We start from the raw sequence: 25453 nt of genomic DNA, 5'->3' as shown, positions 1-25453 counted from the left end.
TACAGAAATATATATGTTTTTTATTTGGTGGCAACCATATTGTATATAAAAATAATACAAAAGGAGATTTGATTGGGTCCAACAGTCATTTAGTTGGGGATACTTAAACACAGATAAATTAGATCGATGAAATTACACAAGAATTAGGTAGCCCGTCACTAAACAATAAACACGAATGGTCTATAGGAAATGTTTTATTGGCATTTTTGTCATGCACGTTTTGTATGTTTGATAAACCAAACAAGACCCAGGATCCTCAATTTTCTATCTCACCCGCTAATGATTTGTTCATGGTGATATTTGATTGGGATCTATTGAGGTGATTTTGGGTCAGCTTCCTCTAAAGCAATAAATCTAAACACAAAATTGATTTTAAAATTTCACAACTACGGACATAATTAACATGTTGTGATTGTTGTTAAAAAAAGTGGTAATAATAATGGACTCATGTAAAATTGATTTTGTTCTAATTATAACTTATCGTATTATCGAATGTAAATTGAATGTCTTTAATATTATTCCTCCTGAAATGCTAACTTGGTATTCTTTGAAATGTTATTAGGTGCTAACAAAGAGCCTTTTTCTTTTATCTATTTTCACAGTAATGTTGTGTGTGATCATCAAAAAGTTGGAAAGAGATGGAAATACATAATCATAAAATTCACATCCGACAGGGGAAAACGAAATTTCCCATTCTAGTGGATCTCCGTGACCAAAAGGAAAATAATGTTCAAGGCTAGAGTCCCTTTGTTAAATGCCCCTACACTCCCTTCCAAAGAGAAAGAAACAAAACAAAAACAAAACAAAAAAAGGGTAGGGTTTTGTCTATGATTGATGGAGACCACACAATTGAAACATTCAAAAGCTAAATAAAAATATACTTGCTGTAACTATAGAATTTGGCATTCTTTTTCATGAAATTATCCCATCAACATTACAGTAACTATAGAACTTGTCAATTTTTTTTCTTGAAATTATCACATCAACATTACAACGATAGATGACCTTTAGACTAGTTGGCATTTGGATCCCAGTTGAGTGATCTTGTATAGAACTTAATGATTCAATTGACTCTTGGCAAAAAAAATAAATAAGATCACATGCATCAACATTGGTGACAGCTAGTTGTAATCCTTATATCCGAAAATTGAATACTAGTCAATATCAGCAAAATTATAACCTTTTCAAAAGAAAAAATAGACTGGTTTAAGCCTGGAAGTTGTACAAAAATCTTAAAGCACAAGTAAGGGTGATAGATCATTGCTAAATCCTAGCGTGTTTGCCTAATTCTCTAAAAGAATGGATGGCTACAACTACAACTGAGTGATAGCAACCAAGCTCAAAGCTCAAAGTTTTTGTATGACAACCGTTAAGTCTCTTGGAATGGAAGGATGTAATGTTTTGTTTTTTTTGTTTTTTTTTTGAGAAGAAAAGGATGGTTAGGATTAGACAGGCGAGGATGAATAATGAAAGAGCAATTAACATAGTTGGGTGAGTTTGTTACTGACTTTTCATAATCTTAACAAGAAATTTAAATGTACATGACAAGTCGTTATAAGTAATGCTAAAGAAAAATAAAATAAAATAAAATGAAAGGAAAAAATTGACTGAAGAGCAGAAATTCCTTTATTGTTTTTATTTTCTTCAGGTTGCTTACTGTTTTTTTCTTTGGTTTTCATTTTCATTGGTTGTTATGGTGGGTGCGAAATTGTACAACTTTGAACAAATTATTCGTGTTATGGACTGTCTGATCCAAAAAAAAAAAAGAATAGATTCTTGTTCACACTCAAAATGAAGGTTTAGCAGTATCAATTAGCATCTTTTTTTTGCGAAAAGGAAAAGCTGATGTCTATTACTTAACGAAACAAAAGTGTATTTGATGGTTTTATTGAGGTAGCATGTGGAAACATCATAGAAAGCTATGACAAAAAATTCAAAAGGTTGCTAGGAATTATATGGGTACTTTTGTTCATTATCTTTATCTTTTATAATGATCAATATTCTATTTGATCATATTCGCTTAGTGAATTAGAGACTATGACCTCATATCTTACGCCTTGATCAATAAGAATCAACCAAATTAATCCATTTGAGTTCTAAGTATCAAATTTATGACTTTTTTTTTATGAACCTCAAATTTATGACTTACTGATATGCTTTTAAATGCTTCAATATTAATTATACAACTAATGAATTCAACTATTAAGAAATTAGTTAGAAAACTTAAAATGTACAAAAAAAACATGATTCACAATGTAGAGCCTCTCTCTCTCTCTCTCTCTCTCTCTCTCTCTCTCTCTCTCTCTCTCAAGATTTTATTATTCCTATCCTTACAAGTGATCCATCATTATCTATATGGCCAAAAAAAGAAAAGATCCATCATTATCTGTGTCCCTTCCCTTATATGGATTTTTAGGCTCATTAAAAAGGGAATTAGATCAACTGCTCAAGTTCAAATACCTTTGGTTTGCTATAACCAATCTTCAAGTAACCCAAGGTCATTTGAACGGAAATTTCAGGGAAACTTAAGAGAGAGTTAAGAAATAAACATTGATTGATTACTATGATTCAAGCAAAGCACTGCTTGTACCTTACTTAATATAAACACAACAAACCCACAAATTGGTAAAGCTTGTTTCTTTTTTTTCCTCCTTGTGAGTCACCACTTATTCATTTGTCCCGAAAATTCAAGCAATTATTCGAAGCTGATAACAAAGTCCTTTTCCAATACCAAATTATAACAGAAATGAAAGGAACGAATTGAACAACTCAACTACTTACGTCTTGTCCCGTTTGGCCACGTTAGCTTGGACCTTAATTTAAAAAAGAAAAAGAAGTACATCACACTTCTAAAAGTCAGCGAGAACGAGCTATACCCGGTCACATCTGATATACTGTGTACGTGTTGTCTCTGAAAAATATTTGGTACGTGTATTTAAACAACAGTTTTTAATTTTTTTTTTTTTTCACAATGTAGAGCCTCTCTCTCTCTCTCTCTCTCTCTCTCTCTCTCTCTCTCTCTCTCTCAAGATTTTATTATTCCTATCCTTACAAGTGATCCATCATTATCTATATGGCCAAAAAAAGAAAAGATCCATCATTATCTGTGTCCCTTCCCTTATATGGATTTTTAGGCTCATTAAAAAGGGAATTAGATCAACTGCTCAAGTTCAAATACCTTTGGTTTGCTATAACCAATCTTCAAGTAACCCAAGGTCATTTGAACGGAAATTTCAGGGAAACTTAAGAGAGAGTTAAGAAATAAACATTGATTGATTACTATGATTCAAGCAAAGCACTGCTTGTACCTTACTTAATATAAACACAACAAACCCACAAATTGGTAAAGCTTGTTTCTTTTTTTTCCTCCTTGTGAGTCACCACTTATTCATTTGTCCCGAAAATTCAAGCAATTATTCGAAGCTGATAACAAAGTCCTTTTCCAATACCAAATTATAACAGAAATGAAAGGAACGAATTGAACAACTCAACTACTTACGTCTTGTCCCGTTTGGCCACGTTAGCTTGGACCTTAATTTAAAAAAGAAAAAGAAGTACATCACACTTCTAAAAGTCAGCGAGAACGAGCTATACCCGGTCACATCTGATATACTGTGTACGTGTTGTCTCTGAAAAATATTTGGTACGTGTATTTAAACAACAGTTTTTAATTTTTTTTTTTTAAATATGTGTAGGTCAAAAAATATATGAAAATAGATATAATGTTATTTAAAAATTAAAAATATGTGTTTAAATGTACGTGCCAGACAGTTCCTTAGCCTCTGAAAAATCTGATGAGCAAAGTTCGAAGGCCCAAAGGTCCATATCCAAGTACTTCTGGTTCACAAGGATTTTGATTTTGAGTTAAAACGGCGAAACCAGTGTGTACAGTACAAGTACAACCAAACATATTGATATTGTCAACTCGGGGTATTCTAGGGTGCTCTCGATGCACTGGCGGCTCCACGTTAGAGTGAGGTGGTCACATGACCACCCTAGCCTTAAAAAAAATATATTATTATATATAATTTAAAAATTTTATGATTTTTTTACCTTAAAAAAAATATGTAACCATCCTAATTTTTTTTAAGTCCAATATAATTAAATTTTGGACAAAGTTTAGCAATAAATTTGTCTGTAAATTAAGGCTTCAACTCCACTCAATATTTTTTTTATTGGATATGAATTTTTACAATTCCACAATTAGATTGCATTTTTTTCTTATATCTTTCATCCTTGCAATACTTCAAGAAAATTAAAAATCAATAACTTATGTCATTAATCAAATGTTTTATTTTATAGTTTTTGTAGTTTAAAATTATACGCAAAAAATAAGTTTACAAATCAAATAGTAAATAATATCTAATTGACATAAAACTTGATATGTGTTTTAAGACTATAAAAAACATATAATTCAGCGGTTAGATTTTCAAAATATGCAGTCATGTTAATTTGTTTAGTGAAAGTTGTAGTCTTAGGCTTCAACTAAGTTTGTAGTCAAACTTTGGTCTTTTTAACAATATATTGGGCCTTTACAAACTGTGGGTTCAAAGAATTTGGCAATCCCGGCTCATTTTATACTAAGCCCAAGGCCCACGCCGAGAAAGAAGAAACGTCTGAGGATGAACGAAGAAAGTCCAAAATTGTCAAGAAATATCGCCGAGGACAATCCTGTTCTCGGCCAATCAAGATCATAGAAGGGAAGAGCGGCTCACCATCAAAGGCCTAGTTCTTAAACCCATTTTCTATAAATTTATTGTATTGGGCTAATTGAGTCTGAGTCCATTCATCCAATAGAAGAAGTATTCAAATCCAGTCCCTACACAAACAAAAAGAAAAATTCAAGAAAAATTTTATTTAACTAAAATTTTGAAAGAAATATAGTTTGCAGTATTGATAATGAGATATAATTATCTTTTTTTATTATCAAATATTGTATAATTTATGCTCCTTAATGACCATCCTGAAAAACATTCTTGGAGCCGCCACTATCTCGATGGGTCTCAATTGTATTGAAAAATTGTAGAATGAATAAAAGTTCTCAAACTTTTTGCGTAAACTCTTATTTATATGATCTATTTTGATTGGATTTACATCATTTCCATTACTGATATTAATTTTATTATGCATTAATTATGATTGACCATATCAAAAATTATATATAAGAAAAAAAAATGTTGTATCTCTTGAACTTTTTATCTAGTGAGAAAAAAAAAATGATAACTGCCAATAATTGGCGATGTTAGAAATAGTTATTGTTATATCCATAAAAAAAAATATATATATATATATATAAGAAAAAATAAAAAAGAAGAAGTTAAATTTCAATTAAGTCCATTTTGCTTTCAATGGTCTTTTTTTGTTCAATTTAATTCTTCACGTTGTTAACCTTTTTTTTTTTTTTTTTTTTTTTTAGGGAACTCACTCTGTTAAATTAAAATGAGTCAATTCAGTCTTTTCATTCAAATTCGGTAATAATCTGCCGTTAAGTAACAATACCATTTTACTCCAGGATTTTAATTTAAGAAAATAAATAAATAAACACAAGACATTATTTCTTTTTTGAGGTTATGATACTATCTTGGCACATAACCACCAGCAGATATATATTTAGTGGTCCTAAATGATTGGAGAATTAAATTAATTCAACCAAAAGCTGAAGTAGAAGAAATAAGTAGACCCAGCAATTATTCAGCTAGAAAAGAAAAATAGAACCCAACAATTAGTGTTCCAGGATCCAGAGGCGACGCCCATGCCCTCTAGGTTAATAAAATAACAAATGGGTACCTAGTTGACACAAAAGCAAGAAAGTTTGTATGAAGGATTGGTTAAAAGACTAGGCAAGCACATCAACTTTTCATAATATTTTTCAAAATTTGTTGAACTAGCAAGTTATTGATTTTCACATTAACTTACTATTAACACCTTTATTTTAGGGTCCGTTTGGATAGCACTTATTGTTGCTGAAAGTTGCTAAAAACTGATTGTTGCTGAAAATACTGTAGTAAAATAATTTTTAAATGTGTGAATAGTATTGTGAGACCCACTTTTAATATTAAATATTGCGTGAACAGTACATGAACAGTGCATAAACAGTGCACGCACAGTATATGCACAGTAAATTTTGTCCCCAAAGTCAAAAAGCCGGCAAAAAAAAAAAAAAAAAAAAAGGAGAAAACGTGAAACGGAAAACGTGCCGCAACTTACCGTGCAATCCAAACGCAGGCTATATATATAAAATTAAATAATTGCAATGGGCGAGGGAGCATTTGAACCACGTTTTTATTAGAAATGGCATGAATTGTCAGTTGCACTAAGAAACTTTTGGCAGTTGGCACAACTTATCAGCTTACTGTCGTGAAATTGTGAGAGAAGTTTTATCATTTGTGTAGAGCTGTAGACTTGCAGGAATGGATCAATTAAAAGGTTTGGCAAAAATGCAAAATTGACCCTCTAACTTTCACGTTTTTTCATTTCAGTCTTCTAACTTTCAGTTTTGTCAATTCAGTCCTCTAACTTTCAATTTTTGTCAATTCAAGGCTCCGTTTCAAATCTGTTACTGCTGTCGTTACTGCTACCAAAACGACGCCGTTTTCATGGTTTTTTTTTTTTTTTTTTAATTCAGAATTAAAAGAAAAATCTGAAAAAAAAAAAAAAACATTAAGGGACGTCGTTCCCCTTCCCTGAATCAAAACAAAAAAAAAAGAAAAAGAAAAAGGGATTCGTCCCCTTCACTGAATCAAAACGAAAAGAAGGGATTTTATGTTTGGTTTTTATGTGAGAGTTTAAACCTGTTTAGCATCTTGGGTATGTTTGGAAGTTGGAACAAGAGTACTAAGCTGATGGTTTGATAAAAACATATTGGAATTCAGAAAAGCAAACATTCTAAAAGGATACAAACCTTCAAATTTTCTTAGAAGCTACGCCATATATAACACAAAATCCAGATTTCCATCTAAGCCAAGTAGCACGACTCCAATTCCAAATATACTAAAGCTTCTCTAAGTTGCCAATAAATTTAGGAAAAGAAAAAACCAGCAAAACAACATGTGAGAAAATATCATACTCTAAGATATTCAAGTCAAGAAAATTCAACCCCATTATCCAAAACATAAAACAGAGACTAAGACGCAATTACAAAATTTCTAATTTCTTTTCCTCCTCTTTCCCCTCCAATTTCTCTGCAAACAAACAGACCCAAATGCAAGAAAAAAAAAATACCAACACAATCTATCAATTCATCAAACAGTTACCTTTGACGAATACTGCAAGAGCTTCCCTCGCTTAGCAAATCCCAAAAGCAAATCACGAAACCAACTGAGCCTAGAGGACGGAACCAAAGCAATCAAAATAGGCAAAGTCCTAGCAATCCAAGCCGTCCTTTTTTTTTTTCCGTTTTGATTCAGTGAAGGGGAACGAATTCTTTTTTTTTTTTTTTTTATTCAGGGAAGGGGAACGACGACTTGCCTTAATGTTTTCTTTTTCTTTTTCTTTTTGCAGATTTTTCTTTTAATTCCGAATTTAAAAAAAAAAAAAAAAAAAACCATGAAAACGGCGTCGTTTTGGCAGTAGTAATGGCAGCAGTAACAGATTTGTAACGGAGTCTTCAATTGACAAAAATTGAAAGTTAGAGGACTGAATTGACAAAACTAAAAGTTAGAGGACTGAAATGAAAAAACGTGAAAGTTAGAGGATCAGTTTTGCATTTTTGCCAAAAGGTTTCCTCCGTGGGCCCATTGACTTGCTTTAGATATGGTTTAGACTATAGAGGCCTAGTACGTAGCACCAAGTACAGAGGGCATTGAAATCTTCTAAAGGCCTCCAATCTTAACGGTGTGGGCGGCCAGTCATGGGTTTGGTACGTTTCTGAAATTAAAGGTTTAGGTGGATTGGTCAAACTCAGAGAGGATTTAATTCTGTGTACTGTATAGTTCAAATAAAGGCTTAGCCCAAACAACTGGCCGAACGACACTCGATAAGGGCCTAGGCTGGCCCAAATGACAAGTGCAAACCTCTATTACCTGGATTTTCTGCTCCACCTATGTGGGCTTTTTTTGGGAGCATATTAACTGCAATTGGTGAATATGCAATCCCCGCAATGTGATGAGATAAAATTTTAGTTAGTTTAACTAGTAAAATTTTGGCAAAAAGTCACTTTTAGTCCTTACATTTTCAGGCGATTTTCATTTTAGTCTCTACATTTTATTTTTACCGCTTTTAGTCTCTATCCTTAAAAACGCTTCTCGTTTAAGTCCCTACCGTTACATCAGAAACGGAAATTGCATAACTGGCAAACGGCATGCACTGTTGGCCTGACGTGGCCATTAAAATAATAATAAAAAATGCCACGTCAGTATTTAAATTAAAAATTTTAATTTATTAATTTTAACTAAACAAAAAGAATTAAAAACATAATTAAAAAAATCACAAATCGATAATGAAATTATTTAAAAAAAAAAAAAAAAAAACCCAACCCTGAGATCAAGAACAACAAGAACACAGTTCAAGATCTAAAACAAAAAAAAGAAAAAAACACCCACATACACACACTTTCTTTCCTTCACTCAAACTCACTCAAAAAAACACCACCCAGATCTCTCAGATTGGGTGTTGTTTTTTGAGTTGCACATCATGCTCTCAGACTTCGATCTCTCCCTACACTCAGACGCAATCCCAGCCGTCGAATCCCTATTGTGCTCCCCAGACACCGAGACCCATCGACTCCGTCGTACACCCGTGGAGCACACATGCCATTCTCCTGCCTCCCAAACCAACTCTTCCGGTCACGCAAAGTTCAAATCTTAGCCCCGAACTGGCTGTTCGTGGCAAAGCCGGTCAACGCCTGGTCGTGCTCCTTCGTCGGGACCCACGAGTACGCGTCGCCGGAGGTGGCGTCCAGCGGGTCCCAAGGCAACGCGGTCGACTGGTGGGCCTTCGGGATCTTCATCTACGAAATGATCTACGGTCACACGCCCTTTGCGGCTCCATCAAACGAGACCACGCTGTGTAACATCATAAAAAAGCCCCTCGAGTTCCCGACATCCCCCACGCCCCCAGCGCTAGCGAGCTCCACGCGCACGACCTCATCTTCGGGTTGCTGAACAAGGACCCGGCTGAAATTTCTGGTGCTAATTAAGCTAAATTTGTATTTGAGCTAAATTTTTTGGGTTTATTTTGTGTTTCTTTCCTTCCTAAGAAAATATAGGTTTATGGGTTTGTTGGAGATTGGATTATTTTTTGGGTATCTTGAACTGTGTTCTTGTTGTTCTTGATCTCAGGGTTGGGTTTTTTTTTTTTTTTTTTAATTTTATTATCGATTTGTGATTTTTTTTAATTATGTTTTTAATTTTTTATTTAGTTAAAATTAATAAATTAATTTTTTTAACTTAAATACTGATGTGGCATTTTTTATTATTATTTTAATGGCCACATCAGGTCAACAGTGCATGCCGTTTGCCAGCTATGCAATTTCCATTTCTGATGTAACGGCAGGGACTAAAACGTGAAGCGTTTTTAAAGATAGGGACTAAAAGCGGTAAAAATAAAATGTAGGGACTAAAATGGGAATCGCCTGAAAATGTAGAGACTAAAAGTGGCTTTTCGCCTAAAATTTTTTATAATTAAAATAAGAGATTTAGGATTCAATCTCTGCCTACACCAAAAACTGATTGATGTTTTAGTCCGATACTAAAGTGCTATCATTAGAAGTTGACGCCATAAGTTGAAATTCTCTCAAAAAAGATAGTCCAATAAAATAATGTCAACTTTATTAAAATACCGCATAATCACCAACTCAACAATTACCAAATATGACACATAATTCTTTCCTCTTCCTATGCCCAAATAGTCTCAAACAATTGAAAAGACACCCTCATCCGCCACCACTCACCTCCACGGCTCCGCCTATGTTTCCCAATGAGTGCCACAATGGAGTGGCATCAATAACCCACCAATGCCACTCCAACCAACAATCACTAACCTCCACACACACATGAGAGAGAGAGAGAGAGAGAGAGAGAGAGAGAGAGAGAGAGATGTATATATATATATATATATTTATGAAACCATTGTAGGTGTGCTACAAACATGCTAACCCATTAAAACCGACCCAATCCAACCCAACCCAACCCGCCGGATTGGGTCGGTATTTAAGGGTTGATAGGTTGGGTTGGGTTATAATTTTTATTTTTTATTTTTTTAGTGGGCTGAGTTCAGCTCGATTCATAAGATTTACAAATCCGCCTAACTCAACACGACGCACCTATATTTAATATATATTTAAAATTAAAAATATATTATATAATTTTATTATTTACTTTTTTTCCCCTTTTCCTAAATAAAACCCAAACTCTAAATTCTCCTCATATAGTTTGTGTTTGTGTTTGTGTTTGTCTGATGTTATTCTCATGATTATTTGTTTATAAATTTACTCTTATTTGTGGTAGTGTTATTCTAATACTCAATTTAATAATAATAATTAAAAAAATGTCCAACCCATGGGTCCAACCCAATCCACGTGGGTTAGGTTGGACCCCTATGATGGGTTGGGTTAGATTTGATTTTTTTTTTAATCCACCATGATGGGTTGAGTTGAAAAAACTCATCAACCCGATCCATGCACATCCCTAACCATTGAAATTGCTGTTGGAGTTGCTTTGTCACCTCGAGGACCATATCCCATTCGAGATCATTGATCCTGACACCCAATTGTTGACACTAGCCCCTCATCCCTGGAACCATCGCCAAGTCTTTCACCATCACCTTTTAGTCGATTAGAGAGAAACGAGATGCAAGAAAAATTAAAGAGGAAAAACAGAATAATAATAAACAAGGTTTATGATGGCAAAAAAATTCATCGTTGAATATTGTATTTTTGTCACCTAAGACATTAGATGAGGAAAAGAATTTTGTTAGCTACTGTTTATTGCAAAAATTAATGGTGAAGAAAATTTTCATTGTCTAATAGACAAAATAAAACAAATGAAGAAACTTTTTGTTGCTTATTTTCCCTTTAGACAGAAAATTTTTCCAAATTTCTAATATTTACATTTGATCACATATGCCTCCAAATTTTGAAAGGAACAATGAGGTCATTAATCCAAACAAAATAATAAAAAAATTAAGAAGCATATTAATAAAACCTTTTTTTTATATAGACAAGCTAAGATCTAGAGCTATATACGATGATTACTCTTCATTATCAAGCCAAAAACAACAATAAGGTTTATTTTGGTTAGACTATATTCAAACTATAAGGACCAGAAAAATGAATAAAAGGGCCCAAGCCCACTTAGAATAGTGGGAGGTTCCCCACACACTTGGCCTAAAGCAATGAGATTTGTAAGAGATGGGAAAGGACAATAACAATGTATTCTGTCCGAGGACACTAATGTTCACAACTCAGACTTATATTCAAGATACGAATAATTGTCAAGCTTTACACAAAGGCTCTTGATGAAGAAAAATTCAAATGGAGGATCACACTGTTCCTCTTTCTTCTTCCTTTTTCTCTTTACCTTTTTTCCCAAAAAGACCATCTCCCTACTCTGGCGGTCTTTCCCTTCCTTATATAGCCCCCTTCCTTTGTATCTCTACCATTGATTTCTCCCTCATACACCTCCTCTTCTGACACTTGTTACCTTTCACATATGAGAGGATGGTGGCAGGAACCTACTTAGTTGTGGCCTGTACTGCTCAAGTCACTTCCTCATTAATGCGGCTGATAAAGCTAGTGGCCCTAATTAATGCGGATGCAACAAGCTACTCCAGGCCTAAAGCTTCTCTATTGTCCACTGTCTCCTGCTCTTTATAGGTCCCAACTTCCCTCCCTAAGGCGACTCCTTTTCTTGAACCCGAGACTTACAGTACCTTCACATCGTTACTGCGACCCCTCAACTTCCTCTTCGGCCCTCAACCAACATTATGACCCCTCAGCTTCTTCCTCGGTCCTCAGGTACCCACACAAACCAAGGTCCTTAATTTAACGATCATCAATTCATCATTATGCTAAAAACATGAATGAAGTTTGTTTTGATTAAACTAAATTCAAAATTTTATTAGTTAAACTAACTGAAATTCACATTAATAAAACTTAAAGCATTCACATCAGTCATTCTAATTTTTTTTTCTATTTTATCATAAGAACCTACTTTTTTTCTTTTTTCTTTTTTTATTTTACACGAGCACTTTAAAACCCTATAAACAAACCTCCAAACGTCACTTTGACAAAAACCCATATCAATCCGAGTCCATTTTCAGCATTTTTAAATAGATCTGAGGTCTAGTCCTTCACTTTCTCTCTCATGGCAATGGCGAGCACTCCATGGTAGTGGCAACGGCAAGATCAAATTAGGTTTGGGGCTGATTTGGGTCTTTCAAATCAATTTATGTTGGGTTTTATTTTGGGTTGATTTTAAGTTGGATTTGTGATGAGTTTTCAGATTTGTTTGAGTTGGTTTGTTTTGGGTTGATTCATCCTTCTTCTTCCTTCGTCTTTTCTAGTTGAATTGAGACCATGTTTATAATACATTATTTAACCAGAGTACAACTACAAAAGAGTCTAACCTATAGACAACGGACACTAGACACACGTAACCAACGTAGAATAAATATCCCTTTTTTTTAGCTAATAAAATATAATGATATACTAAAATCCAATTTCCTAATATATATATATAATAATAGGTGAAGCAGAGAGAAAATTCAATTAGATTTCAATTGGATTCTCAATTTTGCGCCACTTGTCCTAACCAAAACTCAAAAAAAAAAAAATCTAATTAAATTATAAATTTGACTCCAATTTTGTTAGTACATAGAATAGATTTAAATCTAATTTTTTGTGCCCAAATAAATGATGCATTAACATTTAACATGGAAGCCAAGAAAACCACAATGATAATGCTCATTAACCTAACCAAGAACATTTTACCTGCACACTTTTATGGAGATTATAAATTGGACTCCAATTTTGTGTCATGTATCTTATCTAAATTTTCTAATTTTTGTGTCCAAATAAATGATGCATTAACATTTAACATGGAAGCTAAGAAAACCACAATGATAATACTCATTGGCCTAAGCAAGAACATCTCACATGCACACTTTTATGGGTGATCTCAATAGAGTCTGGAACTCTTCTAATCCCACAACTAGAATCAAAGAGTACAACAAGAAAGACTATAAAAGTAAAAGATCATCTTCTCCTAATTCTATATCGTCATCCCATGTCTCCTCCTCTCTCAACCTCTACGAACTAGATCCACACACTACTCTCTCCTCCTCCTTACGGATTTCTCAAAGCAAGGCCGGGTTCAAACACAATGTTCAATCCCACTCTTCCTTACTTCACACTCTCATACATTAGCGCTTCATTGGCGCCTCCAAGAAGATTTCAAGCTCAATTATCAGTTTTTATTTTTTAATGTCCCTTTATATATTTTAAATAATAAAATGCAATATTCTCTTTTTTCTTCATTGTAGCATCACTTAAATAATAAAATGCAATATTCTCTTTTTTTTATTCGTTATTTTATCTAATACTATCCTATGTATGATAAACCAAAAAAAAACCAATAACATTACTTAAATAATAAAATGCAATATATATTTTTCATTGATTGATTTAATTCTATCATCCGTGTGATAAACCCCAAAAAAACAAAAACAAAAACAAAATAAAAATAAAAAAATTAACTAATAGCATCATTACAATTAACCAGTCTCATACGGTAGCACGGGGTTACATACTAGTTTATTTATAATACGCAAAGATTATAAAGTGTATGCTAGTGCTCTTGCGTCTAATTACTAATCCTAATCGGGCTTGGGTTATATAGCTCCAAATCTGTCGTTTGAAGCAACGTTTTCTCCGCGAACAACCACAAACACGCATGTCACCACCTTGCGTGGCGGCATTACCATCATCTTGACAAAACAAAAACTTCTCAATTTATTAGATTCCCAACTTAGAGAAACTTCACTCCACTCCCTCTGACCGCACTCCAAAACCCCTCGAGCTGACTCAGCCGAGTCTCCACCCCAAAACTCACTCTCTCGCTTACCGTACAATACACTCCCAAGTCTTCCTTCATCTGTTACATACTAGTTTATTTATAATACGCAAAGATTATAAAGTGTATGCTAGTGCTCTTGCGTCTAATTACTAATCCTAATCGGGCTTGGGTTATATAGCTCCAAATCTGTCGTTTGAAGCAACGTTTTCTCCGCGAACAACCACAAACACGCATGTCACCACCTTGCGTGGCGGCATTACCATCATCTTGACAAAACAAAAACTTCTCAATTTATTAGATTCCCAACTTAGAGAAACTTCACTCCACTCCCTCTGACCGCACTCCAAAACCCCTCGAGCTGACTCAGCCGAGTCTCCACCCCAAAACTCACTCTCTCGCTTACCGTACAATACACTCCCAAGTCTTCCTTCATCTTCACTCTCAAAAAAAAAAAAAAAGAGTCTTAAACCCAATCCTCCACACTAAAACCAAAAAAAGAAAAAAAAAAAAAGAAAAAATCGATTTCAGAAAATTTACTTTCTTTTTTTGATAAAATGATGTGCATAGAAGAAACTAACCTGCATGAATCTCGAGAAGAAATGGAATCTCTAGTTCTTGACGATTCATCCAACGGTCAATCTCACTCCGGTGCTAAACTAGTACTCAATCACGATGATCCACTGCGCTCGTCCTCATCGTCCTTCATGGACCCTCAAAACCCTAACTCTAACTCTATCTCTATCTTGAGCTCTCACGCTTCCTTCAACGCTTTTCTCGACCCTCCTTCCTACGCCGAAGCGATCTTCACTTCCTTCGATTCTTCATCCAACGGCCACGATCAAATCCCCTTGTTTTCCTCCTCCAATTCAAACCCTCGGAGCTCCGATTTCCTCCAAATCTCGGTTTCCGATCCTCAAAAGGAGCAAGAGCTGTCCAATTCTTTGGTTCCCGGTGGGACCACGTACTACACGTATTTGATTACGACGAGGACGAATTTACCCGAATTCGGCGGATCCGGATCCGAATTCAGTGTTCGGAGGCGGTTCAAGGATGTGGTTACGTTATCGGATCGGTTGTCGGAGTCGTACCGGGGGTTCTTCATCCCGCTCCGACCGGACAAGAGCGTGGTGGAGAGTCAGGTGATGGCGAAGCAGGAGTTCGTGGAGCAGAGGAGGGTTTCGTTGGAGAAGTACCTCCGGAGATTGGCGGCGCACCCGGTGATTCGGCGGAGCGAGGAGTTGAGGGTTTTTTTGGAGGCGAAGGGGAAGTTGCCGCTGCCGAAGAGCGTCGACGTGGCTTCGAGGGTTATCGACGGCGCGGCGAGGCTGCCGAGGCAGTTGCTTGGTGAGGAGGCGATTGATGTGAATGAGGCGGCGCAGCCGGCGAAAGGCGGGAGGGATTTGTTGAGGATGTTTAGGGAGTTGAAGCAGGCGGTGTCGAATGATTGGAGCAGCGTGAAGCCGGTGGTGGTGGAGGAGGATAAGTGGTTCTTGGAGAAGAAGGAGAAGTTGATGGAGTTTGAGCAAGAACTTAGCAACGTGTCTCAACAGGTTATTGTTTATGTGCTTTGTGGTTTTTGTGTAAAGATATAGAATTTGGCACTTGCATGGTTGCATTTTGAAAGAGAAATGAATGAATAATAGATTAGGCATTGTAAAGCTTGGGACTTGAACAATAGGGGTTTAATATGAATTTGTATGTTGTGTGTATGTGTGTGTGTTTGGATAGGAATTTATGGTGATAATATGTTGCTTCATTTGGAATGTGACTATGAGAAGAATTGGTGCATTGTAAAGTTTGGCACTTGAACAATATAAGTTTGGTTTCTATGAATGTTTTGTGTGAAAATGAATTGGTGTGTTGTGTATTTTTTAGATAGAATGATGGTGAGGATCAAAATCTTTTGTCCCACTTTACTCGACCAACTCCGGTATGCCATATGTCATATTTTTTCCATTTTAAAATTTGGTTTCTTTATAGGGGAAAAAAATGGGCGTGGCAGGCGCATAAGTGAAACGCTTAGAAAAGAAGATTTTTATTCCTCCATATGGGATGTGACAAGTGGGATGAGTTTTAGGATACAATGAAACAATGTCCTTTTAAAGTGAAAAATATTTCTGAATGGTGGATTTGACAATAAACTTACATGTAAAAGCGCAATGGACAATTAGTGGGTTATTTAAAGGTGTACTTACTTTGGCGGTTTCTTGGTTTTTTGTAGTGAATATTTGGTATGGATGACTGTCTTTGCAGGCTGAATCGCTTGTAAAAGCTCAGCAAGACATGGGAGAGACAATTGGGGAATTGGGATTGGTGTTTGTTAAGCTGACCAAGTTTGAGACAGAGGAAGCAGTGTTTGACTCTCAAAGAGAACGAGCTGGTGACATGAAAAATGTTGCGACTGCTGCTGTTAAATCAAGTAGATTGTACCGGGAGTTAAATGGGCAGACAGTCAAACATTTGGTAACTAACAAGAGTTATTGCTATACATTCAAATTCCAACTTTATAATCTAGGTGATCCATAATAAACACAAATATTGAAAGATTTCTTGAAAACTCTCTCCTTAGTATTACTAGGAAACTTTCTTAATTATGTTGATGGGTTGTAGTGAATTGATAGAATATTTCTGGTCCACTGTCCTTCATAAGGAGAATCTTTTCACTGCTGCACATACCATATTGTTCCATTATATTGCAGGAGAAACTCCATGAATATCTAGGGATAATGCTAGCTGTGAACAATGCATTTTCTGACCGATCAAGCGCTTTACTAACAGTCCAGACGCTTTCGTCAGATTTAGCTTCCTTACATTTAAAGATTGAGAAACTTGAAGCTGCTTCAGCAAAAATATTTGGTGGAGACAGGTCCAGGTTGCGCAGAATAGAAGAGTTGAAAGAAACTGTCAGAGCTACTGAAGATGCTAAAATTTGCGCTGAGAGAGAATATGAGCGGATCAAGGTAACCTTACTGGTTTTTTTCCTAAGGCAACTGAAACTTAGGCTCTATGGTTTTGATGGTAAATAGCCAGCTTTAGAAACAAGTTTTATTATTTTCGATGACCTGTAATGTATAATGTGCATCCAATGTGAAATAATGATTTTAGTTGATAATATCATTTTCTCTTGCTTTTTGCCTATTGCTAAAAATTAAGATGCAATATAGCTCCCATCCATATGGGACCAGATTCTTGCATATACTTTATTATACCTTTATATCCTTTCGATTATGAATATTGTTGGAGCATAATGTTAGCTTAGCCATAATGAATTGGTCCTTAATATCATTTTTAGTTTTACTGCATCTTCCCACTTAATAGTCATAATATCAATTTATCAAAAAATATCAATTATGTCTTAAAGCATGCATGTAGCTGTTAAATTTGTTTATACCTTGGCTTTACGGATAGTGATTCCATTGTTTCATTCATATAGTCATTACCTTTATGTAGATAATTCTTTTTGTTGTATTTTTTAGGCTTCTTCTTTTCTTTTTCACATGAATTAATTATTCTTACCTAAAAAAAAACTTGGCTTTGGCAAAGCTCAACGATTGGAGGGAAAGAGGGAGAATTAAATTTATATAAAGATATTTATAGATTTGATATGATAAAATTTTAGCCATAGAGATTGGTATACTAATGGTAAGCCTCCACATGGACCACATCAATAGTTGAGACTAGTTCACTGAAAATACAAGCCTTAAACTTCACTTTAAGCATGTACTTCAAGATCAGATGAGAAGAGAATATCGTGATCCTTACTTATTAATATGACCCTGAAAGTGGCTATTTTCTCTTTCTAGATACTCTAGGAGATTCCATATCTCACACAGTGTGGAGCTCTATCTTTTGCACTATTGAAAGGAACACTTCCCCATCCAAAAATGATCTAGCTGTTTAGATTCCAGCTGCCTACATGTTTTATATTTCCTCATTTGTTTTGGAGGGAAGAAGAGAGAAAAGAAAGGGGGTGGGGGGGGGGGGGTGTGAAGGAGTGGATACTTAAGGCTTCAATTATTGTGCTTAAAAGATATTCGCTTGTGTATCTGTGTCTGTTTCTGTATTCTGCACATTTAATGAGAGCTTGTGGCAACATACATTGTGATGTAGGATTTTAAATTATAATTTGCTTTGGTAGATTGGCACCAGTTCGATCATTATGCTCTGTTGTCTGTTGACTAATGTTAATTATCTTTCTTTTGTAAAAATAAATAAATAACTAGTTTTTGTTTGAACCAAGTTCAGAATGGAGCTGTTTTATTTGTTGCGGTTTTGGGATTGGCAACAGATTTATAGTCTGCCACTTGTATATGTCTAATACAATCAGTTTATTTTAGTGTTTTCATCTTTCTAATGCATTTAACCTTCAAAAGCTTGTTTGGTAAAGTGACAATGTCTGGTTCTGTTTTGTTTTATGTGCACTGTGGTTGTCATGTTTCTTATTATTTGAACTGATTTTGGCATTTGTGGAGGAACATTTACATTTGAGAGCAAACTGTTTTCCATGGCGATACCATGCGAAGATGTGTAAGTAATATTAATGGTGAGTTATATACAGGAAAATATCAGGAGTGAGCTTGAAAGGCATGACAAAGAGAGGCATGATGACTTCATGAGCATGTTGAGAGGATTTGTTGTAAATCAGGTACCTTCTTTTTACATTGGCATCGTCTTCCTGGACGATAATAATGCTACATATAACATTTAATAAGAACAATTTTTGGTTCTGATAATCTATGCCTGTTTACAGGCGGGATATGCGGAGAAGATGGCAAACGTGTGGGAGACACTCGCAGAAGAAACCAACGCATATGTGAAAGATGGCAGCTGAAGTAGTTGGCTGTTAAATTTTTTGTTTTTCAGACATTTCTTTGTATCCTTCTCTGTAATTTTTGTATGTACAGTAATTGAAATTCTCAACAAGCTTCTAGAGTTTAGTAACTTCATATCCTTTTTGGGTTGGCGTAATCGTCCAGGTCATTGTCATTTCTAATGACCAAGATTCCTTTTGGGGAGTGGTAAAGATGTGAATTTACATAAACTTACCATTGTTTCTCCACCACTCACAACTCGTCTATGTGGCGAGTTGTAGCAAAAAATTGTGTAAAATGTTATAGTACTAATTAGTATTGGCTCTTTCACAATGCATTGCTTTTTCACAAGGTGATGTATTCAATAGAACAAAATATTTTTATTTTTTACAACTTGTTTTCATCATTTAGCTCTGACCTAAGCTGACTTGTTAGTCGATTATTTTTATTCAATAATCTGATGTTATTCATGTATGGGATGGGAGATGTCTGTTTTGATAACACTCACAACTTGCTCACATGGCAAGTCGTGAGTGAGTGTTGGGAGTTGTAGACTTAAACATTTTTACTTCACTACTCACAATTTGCTACATGAGTAAGCTGTGGTAAAAATTATAACAAACGTTGTGATCATAGTATTACTCATCTATTTTAGGACACTTACAAGAGGTCAATCATCTCTTCACTTAAACATCAAAACTTCGATTTGTAACTCAAGGTATAGACACTATCAAAATTTTTATTTTTATTTTTTTAAAAGAGAAAAAGAAAGAAAGATGGACACAGCAAATTAGGGTGAGTTGGAAGTTTGCAAGATTTTATCTAGTCACAATGGACACGGCAAAAAAAGCCATTTAATAAATTAAAATAAACTCTATTTACAGACTCTAATGCAAATTACTAGACAAAACTAATGTTCAAGAATGAAAGAATCTTCAAGAATGAAAGAATCAAGGACTACTAGCTGTCTTCCTAAATATCTCTGCCACAAAGACGTAAAACCCGCATCGGGAAATCCGTTTTTACTCGCTTGTTGAAGGGACTCCAGCTCCATCGTCACCTGAACTGGAAGCTACCTCGGGTCTAATCTCTTCTAGTTGCTGGAGAACCTGCTGAACTTCCGGTCGAGCTGACGGGGAAGGATCAACACAATGCAAAGCCAGTTTTAATGTGTTTAGCAACTCATCCCCAATTGTAGATGCATCCCTCATCAACTCTAAATCGAAAACTTCATTTGTCCACTCCTCTTTTACAATAGAGGCAACCCACTGAGGCAAATCTACACCATTCAATGCCTCACCAGGAGACTTTCCTGTTAGGAGCTCCAATATGATAACCCCAAGACTGTATACATCAGTTTTCGTGTTGGCTTTCTTGAGCTTTGAAAGCTCAGGTGCTCGATAGCCTAATGCTCCTGCAGTAGCAATCACATTAGAATTAGCAGCAGCTGTCATTAGTCGAGAGAGGCCGAAGTCTGCAATTTTGGCATTTGGGGGGGGGGGGGGTGAAGGAGTGGATACTTAAGGCTTCAATTATTGTGCTTAAAAGATATTCGCTTGTGTATCTGTGTCTGTTTCTGTATTCTGCACATTTAATGAGAGCTTGTGGCAACATACATTGTGATGTAGGATTTTAAATTATAATTTGTTTTGGTAGATTGGCACCAATTCGATCATTATGCTCTGTTGACTAATGTTAATTATCTTTCTTTTGTAAAACTAAATAAATAACTAGTTTTTGTTTGAACCAAGTTCAGAATGGAGCTGTTTTATTTGTTGCGGTTTTGGGATTGGCAACAGATTTATAGTCTGCCACTTGTGTATGTCTAATACAATCAGTTTATTTTAGTGTTTTCATCTTTCTAATGCATTTAACCTTCAAAAGCTTGTTTGGTAAAGTGACAATGTCTGGTTCTGTTTTGTTTTATGTGCACTGTGGTTGTCATGTTTCTTATTATTTGAACTGATTTTGGCATTTGTGGAGGAACATTTACATTTGAGAGCAAACTGTTTTCCATGGCGATACTATGCGAAGATGTGTAAGTAATATTAATGGTGAGTTATATACAGGAAAATATCAGGAGTGAGCTTGAAAGGCATGACAAAGAGAGGCATGATGACTTCATGAGCATGTTGAGAGGATTTGTTGTAAATCAGGTACCTTCTTTTTACATTGGCATCGTCTTCCTGGACGATAATAATGCTACATATAACATTTAATAAGAGCAATTTTTGGTTCTGATAATCTATGCCTGTTTACAGGCGGGATATGCGGAGAAGATGGCAAACGTGTGGGAGACACTCGCAGAAGAAACCAACGCATATGTGAAAGATGGCAGCTGAAGTAGTTGGCTGTTAAATTTTTTGTTTTTCAGACATTTCTTTGTACCCTTCTCTGTAATTTTTGTATGTACAGTAATTGAAATTCTCAACAAGCTTCTAGAGTTTAGTAACTTCATATCCTTTTTGGGTTGGCGTAATCGTCCAGGTCATTATCATTTCTAATGACCAAGATTCCTTTTGGTGAGTGGTAAAGATGTGAATTTACATAAACTTACCATTGTTTCTCCACCACTCACAACTCGTCTATGTGGCGAGTTGTAGCAAAAAATTGTGTAAAATGTTATAGTACTAATTAGTATTGGCTCTTTCACAATGCATTGCTTTTTCACAAGGTGATGTATTCAATAGAACAAAGTATTTTTATTTTTTACAACTTGTTTTCATCATTTAGCTCTAACCTAAGCTGACTTGTTAGTCGATTTTAGGTTCTCCATGCAACTGCTAAATCAATAATCTGATGTTATTCATGTATGGGAGATATCTGTTTTGATAACACTCACAACTTGCTCACATGGCAAGTCGTGAGTGTTGGGAGTTGTAGACTTACCATTTTTACTTCACCACTCACAATTTGCTACATGAGTAAGCTGTGGTAAAAATTATAACAAACGTTGTGATCATAGTATTCCTCATCTATTTTAGGACACTTACAAGAGGTCAATCATCTCTTCACTTAAACATCAAAACTTCGATTTGTAACTCAAGGTATAGACACTATCAAAATTTTTATTTTATTTTTTTTTAAAAGAGAAAAAGAAAGAAAGATGGACACAGCAAATTAGGGTGAGTTGGAAGTTTGCAAGATTTTATCTAGTCACAATGGACACGGCAAAAAAAGCCATTTAATAAATTAAAATAAACTCTATTTACAGACTCTAATGCAAATTACTAGACAAAACTAATGTTCAAGAATGAAAGAATCTTCAAGAATGAAAGAATCAAGGACTACTAGCTGTCTTCCTAAATATCTCTGCCACAAAGACATAAAACCCGCATCGGGAAATCCGTTTTTACTCGCTTGTTGAAGGGACTCCAGCTCCATCGTCACCTGAACTGGAAGCTACCTCGGGTCTAATCTCTTCTAGTTGCTGGAGAACCTGCTGAACTTCCGGTCGAGCTGACGGGGAAGGATCAACACAATGCAAAGCCAGTTTTAATGTGTTTAGCAACTCATCACCAATTGTAGATGCATCCCTCATCAACTCTAAATCGAAAACTTCATTTGTCCACTCCTCTTTTACAATAGAGGCAACCCACTGAGGCAAATCTACACCATTCAATGCCTCACCAGGAGACTTTCCTGTTAGGAGCTCCAATATGATAACCCCAAGACTGTATACATCAGTTTTCGTGTTGGCTTTCTTGAGCTTTGAAAGCTCAGGTGCTCGATAGCCTAATGCTCCTGCAGTAGCAATCACATTAGAATTAGCAGCAGCTGTCATTAGTCGAGAGAGGCCGAAGTCTGCAATTTTGGCATTGGCATGCCCATCAAGCAGGACATTGGTGGATGTGAGGTTCCCATGTATGATGTTCTCATGTGTGTGAAGGTAGAATAGGCCGCGAGTCATGCCCTGTGCTATTTTCATCCTTGTTGGCCAATCAACGGGTGTATCAGGACCACGAGCTGCAACCAAATGGAACAAATTATAATGAGGACATTTTAAGTTTTTCTGAAGGAATCAAAACTAGTAGACAATTATTAGCTGATCATTGCAAATTTAGAATATGAAGCTGCAAGACTTACCATGGAGGAATGTTGCAAGACTCCCTTTAGGCATGTAATCAAAAACAAGAAGCTTTTCTCCTTTGGGTCCCAAGTAAAAAGCCCTGAGTGCCAATAAATTTGGGTGCCTGATTTTCCCAAGAACATTAACCTCAGCTTCAAATTCCCTCTGACTTTTAGTTATTTTCTCTCTCAATCTCTTCACAGCAACTTCACTCCTATCCTCCAATGTGGCCTTATAGACAGTTCCATAAGTACTCTTCCCCATTATCTCTGCAGTAGCACATAAAAGATCATCTGCGGTAAAAACCATTGGTCCATCAAAATGGACTAGTTTCCCCCCAGCCTCTCCGCCTGCTTCTACTTCACCCCCAACAGGTGGGACCCCCTTTTCAGCCCTTGCAGCACCGGCTCTTTCTGTGGCCTGACCATTCTTTGCTTTTGATGCTGCCCTTTTCCTTATCAAGCAGCAGATCAATATGAAACAAAGAATGAGCAGAACAATGAGGAGGGCTCCAGCTACTATGAGAATTGTGTCTTTGGTACTGAGTTTGCGGTGATGGGTTGATCCCTTCGGAGATGGGGGAGAAGGTGCTTGAGGACATGAAATTGAACCACTAAACCCACATAGCTGAATGTTCCCCACAAAAGAGCTTGCATTAAATTTCTGAGAGAGAGCAGTGGGAACAGGACCAGAGAGATTATTGTAAGAAACATTGAAAGAAACAAGGTTTCTTAGATCAGTAAGGGAAGCTGGGATTTCTCCACTAAGATTATTAAAGGATAAATCTAGTTGTGTAAGAGTGGAAATGTTGCCAAAAGTTGTGGGAATGCTACCCCTAAATTGGTTTCTCCTCAAATTTAGAACAGAAAGTTTACGTAATCTGTCAAGATTTTGTGGGATTTGGTTATCAAGGTTGTTGCTCTCAAGATTCAAAAGAACAAGTGAGGATAGATTAGAGACACTAGCAGGCAAGCTTCCATTTATGGCATTATTAGAGATATCCAATGTTCTTAGCCTAGAAAGACTCCCTATTTCAGCTGGGATTGATCCAATAATCTGGTTATTACTAAGCGAAATCTCTTCAAGCTCACTTAATGTGCCTAAAGAAGCTGGAATGCTTCCAGAGAAGAAATTATGATCAACAGCTAATGACCTAAGTTGAAAGTTGTTCTTTTTTAGTGCTCCACCCCACGAGTTTGGGATAGAGCCAGAGAGGTTATTGTGTTGGAGAGCAAGGTATATAAGGGAAGGAGAGCGAGTGAGGCTAACAGGGATTGAACCCGAAAACGAATTGAGGCTTAGATTAAGCCTATAAAGTTTGGTAGAGTTTGCAAGACTATCTGGGATTGTCCCACTGAGCAAATTGTTACTAATATCAAGTGTTTGAAGCAGAGGACATGAACCTAATGAAGGAGGGATTGAACCTGAAAGCCTGTTGTTGAATAGCTGAACTCCTCTGAGACTTGGGAGAAGCCCCAATGAGGAAGGGATTGAACCTTCAATAACATTGTCATGGAGGCTAAGCTTTCGAAGAGCTTGAAATTGGCCAATCTTTTCAGTGATTCGGCCTCCAAGTCCTCTCCATGGAAGCTGGAGTACAATAACCTGTCCTTGTGCACACTTAATTCCAGTCCAACCACCTGAACAAGCTCCATAGCCACTATCATTCCAGCTCCTTAAGAACCCTCTGGGGTCATCTAATTCGTGCTTGAATGCTTGAAGTGCTTCATAGTCAGCTTGTGTGACAACTACCCCATCCCAAATCTCGCTTGAAACAGGCTTAGTGAAACACACTGGTAGCAATAAAAGCAACAAAAAGTGGGAGCAAAGGAAGAGATCTTTCAAAAACCCCAAGAAATGAAAAGGATCATGGATTTTAGACTGAACGAGCCACTTCTCTTTCTTATTGAGTGAAATACAATGCCAACCCGCCCTCCTTTTCATCAGAAACTCAAGAATCTGAAAAGGGTATTTGTAAAAATTGTTCAAAAGTAAAGCTTGGTTAGCCATAGCCACTAAGAAATACTGTAGCAAAGTTTGAGAACAAAACAAAAAAAAAAAAAAAAAAATCTGAGTTTTCGCTAGTATGAAAGAGTGTAGTACAAAATTATAGAGGTGTGAATGAAACAGAAACAAAGATCAGTTGGAAGAGGGTTTTGTAGTGTGAACTGAAGGGTGGGGTTTCTCTTCTTTGAATGTGCACGTGAAGCTCACAGAGAGAGAGAGAGAGAGAGAGAGAGAGAGAGGGAATCTTGTATTGGGAGAGAGGAAAACCCGAGACAAAATGTCAGGTGGGGTGGGTGCTAAATGCAGTAAGGTTAGGAGGCTCTCTTACTTTACAAAGCTTAACGGCTAGTTTTTCTTATTTCTCATCCCTATAACTGTTATTATAATTATGTTTTTTTGACCGAGTTTCATGGGTATAATCCCAGCTCTTTTATTGCCCTGCCGCTCCTCCCAACGGCTATCTTTTCCTCTTGGGCCTGGGACCCAGTTGTTGCAATGAACAAAAAATGGAACACCTGTGTGTGCGGCATGGTGTGCGGTGTGCCTATAACATA

The 25453-nt window shown here is 36.1% G+C and overlaps 2 protein-coding genes across 2 annotated transcripts; one reads left to right on the top strand and one right to left on the bottom strand.

Annotated features, from left to right (window-relative positions):
- The first annotated feature begins 14145 nt into the window (after positions 1 to 14145).
- On the top strand, positions 14146 to 19174 carry LOC111990622 (sorting nexin 2A). Its single transcript, XM_024022408.2, has 5 exons — positions 14146 to 15562; positions 16266 to 16475; positions 16712 to 16972; positions 18571 to 18657; positions 18763 to 19174. Exons 1-5 carry the CDS (start codon positions 14567 to 14569, stop codon positions 18841 to 18843), a joined length of 1635 nt encoding a protein of 544 aa, XP_023878176.1. The 5' UTR covers positions 14146 to 14566; the 3' UTR covers positions 18844 to 19174.
- Positions 19175 to 21984: 2810 nt separating this feature from the next.
- On the bottom strand, positions 21985 to 25231 carry LOC111990616 (probable leucine-rich repeat receptor-like protein kinase IMK3). The gene is made up of 2 exons (XM_024022401.2): positions 22910 to 25231; positions 21985 to 22789 (listed from the first exon to the last, which is right to left on the bottom strand). Exons 1-2 carry the CDS (start codon positions 24900 to 24902, stop codon positions 22176 to 22178), a joined length of 2607 nt encoding a protein of 868 aa, XP_023878169.1. The 5' UTR covers positions 24903 to 25231; the 3' UTR covers positions 21985 to 22175.
- Between the last annotated feature and the right edge of the window lie 222 nt (positions 25232 to 25453).

The sequence above is a fragment of the Quercus suber genome, unplaced genomic scaffold (genome assembly GCF_002906115.3).
Source record: "Quercus suber isolate HL8 unplaced genomic scaffold, Cork oak 2.0 scaffold_86, whole genome shotgun sequence".
NCBI lineage: Eukaryota > Viridiplantae > Streptophyta > Magnoliopsida > Fagales > Fagaceae > Quercus > Quercus suber.
This window is presented reverse-complemented; position numbering and strand designations above follow the sequence as displayed.